At 30.8% G+C, this 12,013-nt stretch overlaps 1 protein-coding gene across 2 annotated transcripts in view; it reads right to left on the reverse strand.

Annotated features, from left to right (window-relative positions):
• The window catches only part of Snx13 (sorting nexin 13), a 149,277-nt gene that overhangs the window by 23,326 nt on the left and 113,938 nt on the right, over positions 1-12,013 (reverse strand). Inside the window, exons 16-18 of one of the 2 annotated variants that reach the window (XM_027932728.2) lie at positions 11,535-11,572; positions 8,039-8,108; positions 2,162-2,301 (exon numbers count right to left, since the gene is read on the reverse strand). In XM_027932728.2, the coding sequence (XP_027788529.1) occupies positions 2,162-2,301; positions 8,039-8,108; positions 11,535-11,572 (248 nt within the window). Of the gene's footprint in view, positions 1-2,161; positions 2,335-8,038; positions 8,109-11,534; positions 11,573-12,013 lie in introns of both variants that reach the window. The other variant, XM_071613663.1, reaches the window with a different exon arrangement.

A 12,013-nucleotide genomic window follows, 5' to 3' on the forward strand; every position in this document is an offset into this window, starting at 1 on the left:
AATGACTATCTTTCTAAATTAAATATATCAGGTTTAGATTGCTAATACAGCAATGAATAATTTAACAGTAGACTTGAAATTTTGTTTTTTTAAAACAATTAATGTTAATATTCAAGCATATAAATACCGTTAACTGGTAAATTACAAGTCATTGCATTTTTCTTCTACTATTTTATATAGAATTTGAATTTAAAAACTTACAGTTGAAGAAAAACCAAAAGACAAACAGCTCACCTTACAGATGCTTAATAACAGGATAAACCTAATTTTCACCCACAAGCTCAATTTTTTAATTTCTTAAACCCTGTGAGCAATCTAAATACTTAAGGAGTTACAACTATTGTAATCTCATAAGAACCACCAAGTCAAAACATGCCCACTTCACTTGTATGAAGCCATTTGGAAAACTGACCTATATAAATTCCATCCAATTATTGCTGTTGTTCTGAAAAGGGAAATTTCTACATCAACTGTCTTATTAACAAAGTTTTTTGTAGTATGTTCTTCACTTATATTTGGCAATATGGAAACAAAATCTTATAGTATTAGTGTACAACATTTAAAATTAGACAACGTTGTTTCTCTTAGTAAAAAGAAAATTACAATTTTTTAATGAAAAAAATTTCACATTAGGCCAAATTCCTATAAATTTACACTAAATAAAACTACTCTTGGCCATTCGAATTGTTTTTTAAAATTATCATATTTGGTGACAGTGTAGGGATAGGAAGAAAGATGTGAGCCGAATGCTTTCATAATTATCAAATAGGTTAACACTTGAAAAAGAAAGCAATTACTTCTTCAATGTAGGACAGAAAATTCTTTCACCTCTTCAAATAAATAAAGATAAAAATGAAGGAAAAGTACTACTAAACGCAAAACAAAATAACAGACATGTCCAAAGTTATTTATTTCCTTATGAATGTATAATTCAAAGTAGTTCTATTAATATGGGCTTCAGAATTCAATACCAACCTTCTGTTTTTAATCATTTGTAAGTAACATTTATGTATCTAACTCTATTTACAAAATATTTTAATAAGATTATCATTGTACCAACCATATTTTTTTCCACTATCTTAACCGACAAAGATTTTCTGAGGGCTGGGGTTGTGGATCAGTGGTAGAGAACTCGCCTAGCACTTGCAAGGCGCTGGGTTCCATCCTCAACACCACATAAAAATAAATAAATACAATAAAGGTATTGCGTTCAACTAAACCTAAAAAATAAATGTTTAAAAAAATTTTTTTTCTGAAACCATGTCACCTCATCTATCAGGTATCATCTTTATTATTTTTATTGACAATATTACTTGTATACCTCAAAATCTTAATAAATAAAAGACTTTCAATATTTTTCTATGTTGAGAAGATAAAGTATTTAATCAAAATAAGAAAAAGGGAAATAATTTTTTTACGTTTGTTACTTTAAGAGTCCTTATAGTTACTTCAACAGCACAAGACAGTTAAATTGAGAAAGAATTAGAAACATTATTTGGTTAATGTAAAATTTATTTTAGGTTGTGGTTCAAAAAAACTTAAAGGACCTAAGGATTTAATGTCACACTGTTGGATGAATTATAGTTCTGCCAGGTGCTTGGGAGGCTGAGGCAGGAGGATCTCAAGTTCAGAACCAGCCTCAGCAACACTGCAAGGCCCTAAGCAACACTGTTTCAAAATAAAAAATAAAAAGGGCTGGAGACATGGCTTAGTGATTAAGTACCCATGCATTGAATCCTGGATACCAAAAAAATTAGTAAATAAAATAATTAAAGTTCTGAATTATGCCTCCAAAAGAAAGAGCATTAAAGATGCTACAGCAATCCTATCCCTACTTCAATCAACACTTTTACAAAGTGCTTGCACACACAAAAACTATTAAAATCAGAAATATGTATTCATTTTAATTTTCTAAGGTATTATTTCCACTAATACTTTATTCACTAGTCTACAAAACAGGCAAGAATGTGTGAAGTTCTCAACATTTAATTTATTAGTTAATTGCTCAAAATCATTCTAATCTTTATGCTGAATACAAAAAATTCTTACCTTATTTTCTTTCATTAGCTGTAATTAATATCTGAACATCCTTAGAAAAATTTAGGATCAAAACTGAATTAACAAACAACATAAAGTATAAAATCTTTAAAAACCTCATTACCTGTTCAGTAATTCTCATATGGAAGTCATGGAAGTCACTATACCGACGATAGGTTTTCCACATTTCCTCACTGTTTAGATTGCGCCGGTGTACGGTGATGGCATATAATGCGTATGTCTTGCCATGATCATTACAAACGCCTGCCACAGCATATGGGTCATAGTCAGCATATACTAATCATTTAAAACAAAATGAAGAGGAACAAAAGACACAAAAAGGAGGAAGATGAAGAACAAAAACAAAAAAGACAACATGAAATGAAGAAGAATTTGAAATGACAGACTGAGACAAAAGGATGTTACCAAAGGATAAAACAGATTCCTGTCCTCTATACTAACATGTGTAAGGCATTACAAATGATGATAAGAATACAAAATGAGCTAAAAGTTTATTATGACACTCCCAGCCTCAGAGATGTATATTTTGGATTCTCTAAGATCTTTAATCTATTTTAAATCCAAGAGCTTACTTATATCTATGCCAATTATGTTACCACAGCACCACCTCAGAGGTACAAATAAGGTCTCTTAAGTTACTAGAGAAGAAAGAAAGAAATAAAATAAAAATCTTTTGCATTAGCCTTCATTATGTGGTTGCATTTCAATTGAAATCTTTTCAAGTAAACAGTCGAAGCCATAAGATAAGTAAGATTTATCTACTGGCAATTATTTTTCTCTTTGATAATATTCAACAATTCACAAGTACTTATTCTGAGGATTTAACAAAAATAACAACAACACACACACACACACACAAACACCCATTATTTTCCTACTGATTTGTCACACACCAATTGAGTCATGTAGTCTTTAAAATCTAAACCAGCTCCCATTTTGTACTAATCTTAGGTAGAGAGACGTATTTTGAATCATGTTCTTTAACTTATCTTTTTGACTTTATATTCTCTGTTCTCTACTTTAATCTAGGTTAACTTGACTGTCTTCCCCTCATCTGTATCTGGTCATTTCTTAATCCATCTGGCCTTGATTTCAATCACTGTATGTTTTTGATTTCTAAATTTGGTTCTTTTTTTCATACCATTTATTCTTGCCTCAGGATTTATCTGTATGAATATCAGGAAGCATGGTGGGGGCATTAACTAGGAATTAGACCCAGAGCATTTGGCCTCTGTGCTACAACCCTGATCCTTTTTCTTTCTTTCTTTTTTTTTTTTTTTAATTTTGAGACATGTTCTCACTAAATATTCCAGGTGGGCCTTGAACTTGTAATACTCCTGCCTCAGTCCCCCAAGTAGCTGGAATCACAGGCATGCACCACTGTGTGCCTGGCTTGATTAATATTTTAATGTACATAATGTCTATTAAGACTGCCTTCTTCGTCAGGCATGATGGTACACACCTGTAATCCCAGCAACTCTGGAGGCTGTAGCAGGAGGATCGTAAGTTCAAAGCTAGCCTCAGCAACTTAGCAAGACCCTGTCTCAAAATAAAAATTTTAAAAAGGGCTGGGGATGTGGCTCTGTGGTTTAAAAAAAGATTGCTTTCTCTAAGTCCTTAGGATGAAATTTATCTCATTTGCTGGGTCTGTTGACCTTATGGTGGTTCGTATTTCTTCCCATCTCTTTAAATTGCTTTCTATAAATACACTTTTAATAGGTGTTGTCTCTCTCTGGGCATTCTTAGTGCCCTGGAACATGGAGCACTAACATCTACTAGTGTCCCCACTGTAAATGGTAGTTTCAGAGGTTTGGAAACTATTTTAATACATCAGGCCCTTTGTGTCCATGAGTTCTGCATCCTCAATCCAACCAACCATACTTGAAGATATTTTTTAAAGTGTTTTTTACTGAATACGTACAGATTTTTTTCTTTATCATTTTTCTGTAACCAATACAAGTATTTACATAGTATTTATAATGTATTATAAGTAATAAAAGATGATTTAAATATATGAGGAATGTATTTAAGTTTTATGCAAATATTACACCATTTTATATTAGAGACTTTAGCATCTGTGGATTTTGGAATCTGCACAGGTCCTGGAAACAAAACCTTCCAGATACCAAGGGATAAACAGTTGTACTTAAATCTCTGGCTTGAGATCCTGGAGTATACAATCACTTAAAGATAGTTAAATCCAGACACATCTATGTTGGGATACAAACTGGGCTTTTCATTTCTTGTGGGTGATAGATACCATTTCTAACCATGATCTTGACATTTCTTTCTCTTTCCACTTGAAGGTAAACTCAATTTTTCTAGTTCCTCTTCACCATCATACTATCCTTTGTATTCTTGGCTTTATGCAAAGGACATGGTTTCAGTTTCCTATGGCCTTGTCTCATCATGCCTCTTCTAAGCTTGAAGGCATAAAAATGATATCAACATCAAAACAGTGATCTTTTGGTTACCATAAATTCCTTGGCTTCAATGACTCTTCACTTTCCAGAATTTGTTTTTTTGTCTCATAGACTATAGATTTCCCATTTCAGCTATTTTTATAATATTGTATTCAGCTTTTCTGAATGTGGGAAGCAGGATCACTCACAGCAGTTTAGACTACCTTACTGATCAGGAGTCTATAATTAATCTTAAAATAGATTACACTGATTCATTATCATGAAAAAAAAAAGGGATCAAGTTTTGAAATTGAAGAGATGTTCTATATAGCTTCTTGATAAATTATTTTAATAAGATAAAATCCAGATAGTTATATTGGCAAGAAGGACTTATATCTCTTAGGCTTTCATCAATATTTTTCTAAGATTTGTACTTCCTACTCAAAATTATTCTTCATTCTGTTTTCATCTAATATTACTATTTCTAATTTAACACCCTGCCCAAGAAAAAGAAAAGGAAAACAAAACAAAAACCTACCCTAGAAATAAGATTTTGGTCACCATGCTCTACAAAGAGCCTTTAACTGTAGTTACCTCTTACAATCAACTTTCTCTTAGATAGTGATCTAACTATGCAGATCAAATAGCACACCACTTTCATTTAGTTAGAGAATCACCTTTACCGAGTTGGCCTGGCCACAAGGGAATGACTTTATAGCTGTGTTCAAAACAGATATGGAAGAAGAAAACAGAAAAGAAAGCAGAGGCCAATTAGGCAGCTAGCCACAAACAATTATAAGTTAACAAGACCAAGTAGAACAGCAAGAAATATAAAAGGAAGAAGAGAATAATATAAGTCCTTTATAAAGGACTGTCACAAATTGCTAGGCAGGGGAGATCACCCAGGTACAAGCACAAAAGAATAGTAATAAAGTTGTTATAAAAAAAAGTGCAAAACACAGAAATGTAATTTGATTTTAAAGAAGATAATTTGGCTACATGTATTTATTTTGAGAAGACAGTGATCTAACTAGAAGGTTTCCTGTTTATTAGGCCTTAGCTACTTATAACACATGTTCTGTAAACCATTTGTTATTAATAAATATTTAGGTAAGAAAGTAGACCAGAATATAAATCAACCTCATCACTAACCACATTGTTAATTTAGGCAATATTTTTTACTGTAACATTTTCACTAGAGTCAGTGGACTACCCCTGTATAACACAGCATTGGACCATAAATACTTATGCAATGGTGGCTGAAAACATGTCAGGACCAGTTACCACATTCCTCAGTATGTACCCAAAGGATTTAATAAAACAGCATATTACAGTGACACAGCCACATCAATCTTTATAGCAGCTCAAATCATTATAGCTAAGCTATAGAACCAAACTAGATGCCCTACAACAGAAGAATGGATAAAGAAAATAGAATACTATTCAGCCATAAAAAAGAATAACTTTATGATATTTGCTGGAAAATGAATGGATCTGGAGAGTATTATGAAATAAGTTAATCCCCCAAAGCCAAAGATCAAATGTTCTCTCTGATATGTGAACCCTAACACACAACAAGTTGGGGAGAAAGAACAGAAGTTCCATAGATTAGACCAAGGGGAATGAAAAGAAGGGAGGGGGAACAGGAATAGTAAAGACAGTGGAATGATTCCAATGTAACTTTCCTATGTACATATATAAACACACCACAGTGAATCTCTACATGATGTACAACCATCTCTACATGATGTACAACTCCTAATTAGATTAAGATGTACTCCATGTTTATATAAGTCAAATTATAGTCTACTGTCATGTATAACTAAAAAGAACAAAAATTAAAAATTTTAAAAAGTCAAATGATTCTGGTTTTCAAATGGAAAAATAAATATTTCTTGGACATTTATATGTGATGTCTACCATGTAAGTATAATCAATTAGCCCCATAATAATACTATGAGGTAAGGTAAACAAATGTCTTTAAAAATGTATTCTTTAAAAAGTATTATTATTTTACTTCACAGATGAAAAAATTGCAGTACAGAGAAGTTAAGGACATTCTTCCAACTATTAAGCAGCAGAGCTAAGGTTTGAACCCAAGCAATTCAGTCAAAAAGTTGGGCTCTTAACTATGCTGCTTTATCAGCATCTACATATAAGTTTGTCTAATAGAAATAACAATTCACTAAAAATGCCTAGTATTAATGTTTCCATCCATTTTAGGAAATTAATAAATACTTATTGAGTATATGAACAACTGGACAAAGCAGTTAGAAAACCAAAACTCTCAGAAAAGAGAAATATTACCATTAGGAGCATGGACATAAGTGTCTTCCTCTAAACATAAAAGTTTAAGGTTTCTAAGAAATAAAAATACAAATAATAAACATTTGTACCTTCAGGAAGACTCATGATTAGAAAACAAGCAAACAGAGAGTGTAGAGATGTTCAAAAGAAATTAAAAATTCATTGAAGAAAAAAGAGGAACAATATCAAAAGCTAGAAAGGAAAGAAGTAAGACCTCTGCTTTTATTGACAATAAAGTTATCAATGACCTCTAAGAGCAGAGTAATCTATGCACCAACAATATGTAAATATAAAGGAACAATTAAGTCAGCAATTATAGATAGTTTATCCCAGAAATGTGCCAGATAAGAGAAAGCAGTATAAGAGTCCAGCTCCAGTAAGACACAAAAGAAAACATTTGTCTTTAAAAATGCAAATTAAGGGGCTGGGGTTGTGGCTCAGAGGTAGAGTGCTCACCTCACATGTGCCAGACCCTAGGTTCAATCCTCAGCACCACATAAAAATAAATGAATAAAATAAGGGTTTTGTGTCCAACTATAACTAAAAAATAAATGTTAAAAAAATGCAAATTAATGTCTTCTAAACTGAACTACAAAATTTCTTTTCAGTATCTAAAATGTAGGCATGAAACAGAACTGAAGGATGTAGCTCAGTATGTTTACATTCAATATTTAAGGGTCAAACACATTCCTATATTCTATGAAGAGGCCAGATAAGAAAAATAGCATCATCTTATACTCATTAGCATTATTTAATAAATTAATGGTAATGATGGATATTGATTTTTTTTTCTGGGTACACTAACCATTCTGCATATATGGTGGCTGATTACAAAGTCCTAGAAGTTTCTCACCCCATTCAGGCATTTCTTGAACTTCTACAAACTCATATATCTAGAGACTTCATTTAGTCCCATTCTCTACTCTGATTCTGCATGCATGAAAAACTACTGAACTGAGATTTCCTCAAAAAAGAATTATGCAAACAATTGTCAGTCAAACTCAAGTACCAAGAGGAAAACACCTGTTTCAGAGTTTCTTAGAAATGAAAAGTACTTGGAATATAAACATTTTCAAATGATAATAATGACACCTTAGAAAAAGGAAAATAACCAAGCAGAAATCACAGAATTTAATAAAGAACTTGCTGAGAGGGTATGGTGGTGGACTTAAAAATATGACAAAACAAAAATATAATTTGTAAAAGTAAATAATTTGAGGGATATAATAAACAAAGTTTTAAAGTAATAATTATTCTACAAAGTCTCTTACCAGTGTCTGAAATGTAAGCATGAAGTTGTACTGAGTCATCAGAAGATACACTTGAAAGGTCATCTAAAGACTGGAAAAAAAATCAGGAAACAAAATTTTAGTTTTAAACTATTACAGAATTCTACATAAAATATACATATTCATATTTTTACAGGCAAACTCTATATTATTTTTATTACCACACCCCTATAAAATAAGTACACCCATTTTAATACACCAAGAAAGAGAAAAGCCAAGATTAAGAAAATATAGAATATCAGATAGTTTCTTCTTCATTGCTTGTCCATATACTGTAAATTGCTACTTTTCAACTGTATTCAACATATGGCAAGAAAATAAAAATTAAAATAAGTAGATACACTTTACCCTTTAAATCTGAAATATATTACAGCCACCTTTGTATTCTTTTAATACTTAATTCAGAAATAATTTTATCAGTAAATTTAGATTCCTTAGGTATAATAATATCTATAACACAGGTTTATCTAGAAGAATTAATTAAAATTTGTAAAATACTTTAAAAAGTGCCTAACACAGCAAATGTTACCTATTATTATTAAGATTACTTATTAAATGAAGTGAATCCACAGATTAAGGTTTTTGTTGAATTATTTTTGAAAAGTGTAATTGAATTAAAATTATATTTTTCAAAAAGAATTCCACAAATATTATTGATTGATCCAAATGAGTATTTTGTAACTGTGGCCTTTGAGTCTAAATTTTAAAAAATCAAAAACAAACTGCCACATCAAAGTACACAGACATATACACCACCCAAAAGGTTCTGGTACTGATATTGTATTTCACCACCTAATCATTGCAGGTTTTATGCGATTTTTTTTTTTTTTTTTTTTTTGCAAAAAAGTGCAGTATGGTCACTATGTGAACCTTTTTTAAAAAATTGTGCTAGTATTACTTAAAATCATTTATTACTAAAAATCATTACTACACTGTGGTATAAGATTAGGATTTACAGAATATTTGTGAATATGAATTTATGCAATGGCAATGATTATGCAGTAAAATATGGTACCTTAAGAGACCTTCACCTTATTAACTACTACTTCTTATATTTCAGTTTTTCCAAAGGTAAAATGATGCTCATACTTGCTCTACATATTTGTCAGGATAAAATGTGAATAAAAGGATTAGCTCAGTGGAAGAGCACTTGCCTAGCACATGCAAGGCCCTGGGTTCAATTCTCAGCACCACATAAAAATAAATAAATAAAATAAAGGTATTATGTCCAACTACAACTAAAAAATAAATTTAAAATGTTAATAATATATTTTCAACTATTTGAAAAGAAACAGAACATACTTAAATTTTTAAGTTTTCACATGAAACATAGTAAAATATGTTAATAGAAATAGCACAATCTTTATTAATCTTCCCTTGTAGGCTACATTTTAAAATCTAAATGTACTTATCACTATAAAAGTCTCTTAAACATTAGTTATTAATTATATTGCCCATGTAAATAACAAGTAGACTATAAAATTACAATCAGTAAAATGTATATTAACTATAGGACTACATCTGATTTCGAAACGTTAAGTACTGATGGATACAACAGTGATTTTGAAATAAGTACATTAATCTTGTGCTGAAATAAAATACAACTTACAAATTAATCCTTAAGATTCTTAAATTTCTTGAAAGAAAATGTGGTATGTATTTTAACATAATAGTAAGGCAAAAAATGAAAATACAAATCCCACCTCTCCCACCTCCCTGGCCTATTCTTGAGATAGGGTCTGGCCATATTTCTCAGACTGGCCTCAAATTTCTGTGCTAAAGTGATCCTCCAGCCTCAACCTCCCAAGTAGCTAGGAGTGCAGGTGGTTTAGCAAGCAATTTCAAGGGCACTGCTAAAAATGATAGAACAAATTTACCTGCCAATCTCAATTGATAAATGAGTAAACATCAAATACATTAAATATCTTCTTTGGTTAGTATATTGCAATAAACTATCATAATTTTGTTTATAATCAAACTGCTTTTTAAATGCAGCTATTCACAAAAATTTGATGTTTTAAAAACAATGTGAAAGACTTCAACTACTTTTTTAAAAGCCTGACTTAAAGAGATTTATGAGAACAAAATACTACAAGTCACTGCCCTCAAATGTTGCCTTTTCCTTTCCATTTTTTTTTTATATTAAGACTGAAACAAAGAAATCTCTTTTATTTGAAAAGGTATTTATTCCAAGTAAGAAATAAGTAAAAATAAATTTTGGTAGTACTTAAACACTTGTACAAACGCTACGAAGAAGACACGAATTGGTGTCAACATACTTTATATACAAACAGAGACATGAAAAATTGTGCTGTATATGTGTAATAAGAATTGTAATGCTTTCTGCTGTCATTTATTTATTTAAAAATCAATAATAATGATAAAAAAAAAACACTACAAATGTGAACACTAAAAATTTCAAACCAAAGAAACACTTACTCTCCTTTGGAAACTTTCTCTGTAAAATGAACATCAGTGCTAACATTTCCCTCATGCTCTAGGAGCAATTCCTTGTCTGTTGTACACTTTGGACTAAAAAGTAAATAGTAATGACGCCAATTGATATAACTTCTTAAAAGTTATTAGATAAAAAACTTATGCAGACATCTGATATATTACTATGGACAATTTCAGTGCTTTGCTAAAGGTTATACTTTGTACAGTAATAGAATACTTATGCAATAGGTTATTGACAACAAGACAACAGACCTCTAAACCAGTTAGCTACTACAAAAGATTTTAAAAAAAAATAATGCAAGTGGAAGAAAAAACAAAACAAATAATCCTTTACTTCTCCCTCACCCCTTGCTCCAACTCTCCTCTATCCACCAAACTATGGAGTGAATATCTCGTAAAACATAAATATTTCTTTCTAACAGCATTTTGGGAAATAAGTTATTTAATAGCAATGCTAATATATTACAATAATGAAATGTCCATTTCTTCATACTTCACCCTGAAGATATGAAATTCCATCGGCAGTATACATGCTAAAAACATGTGAACTTTGAAGCATAAGATACGCTTGCTATAAAACTCTTTGTAAATAAACATTTTTACATGTATTTGAATTTGTTTTGGTACAGATTTTGAGAAATATCTAGAAGTTTATCATTATCCTCAATAGTTTAATATTTCTTTTCTAAATATGTGAAGAATAAAGGATCTCAAAGCATAAATATTACAATGGAAAATAATAAATTAATTCCTTTATAAAATGCAACTGCAATCATGCAGGTATAACCATATCCCATTCCTTGAAATAAAAAATAAAATACTCTTAGAATGCTAATTTGTAGATGTCTTATATGTCTTACATATACATTAATATTTTCTTTAAAAGCATAGTAATGTTCAAATAATACTAAAAAACAATTTGGGACTTTGAATATATCACTTATTTACATATGTAAAGACCCAGTCTTTCACATTATTTTCAAGTCACTTTAATAATAAATGTACTCATAATAGTACTTACCAAATTTATGCTTCCTGTAGGAGACCCATTAAAAGATTCTGTATGGGGAAATTTTAAATTAGTACACAGTAAAAAGCTTTTGGAATGGTTGCTTTCTCTAAAGGTCAAACACCAAGAATGCAAGTCTTCTTAGCCAAGACATGAAGAGAACAGTAAGGAAAGTTGGTGGTATACTTCCCAAACACCTAATTTCTTAAATACCAAATTTCCAAATCAACCAGGCATTTTGGTGAAAACATACATGTACCATGTACCTGATGTACCTTATAACGGACCAAAAATGAAAACGCATTCATGTACAGAACAGTAATTATTAAATATTTTTATTCTTATTCTCATAGTATCATACATAGTTGTCCAAAACAAAGTAAGCATGATAAAAAAAAAAACCCTGCAAATCAAAGCCCAATAGGAAATGTCAGAATTCTTTTGTCACTTCAGTCTCACTGGGTTAAAAAATATTACAAACAATGTCGATC

This window comes from Marmota flaviventris, chromosome 1 (genome assembly GCF_047511675.1).
Source record: "Marmota flaviventris isolate mMarFla1 chromosome 1, mMarFla1.hap1, whole genome shotgun sequence".
Taxonomy (NCBI): domain Eukaryota; kingdom Metazoa; phylum Chordata; class Mammalia; order Rodentia; family Sciuridae; genus Marmota; species Marmota flaviventris.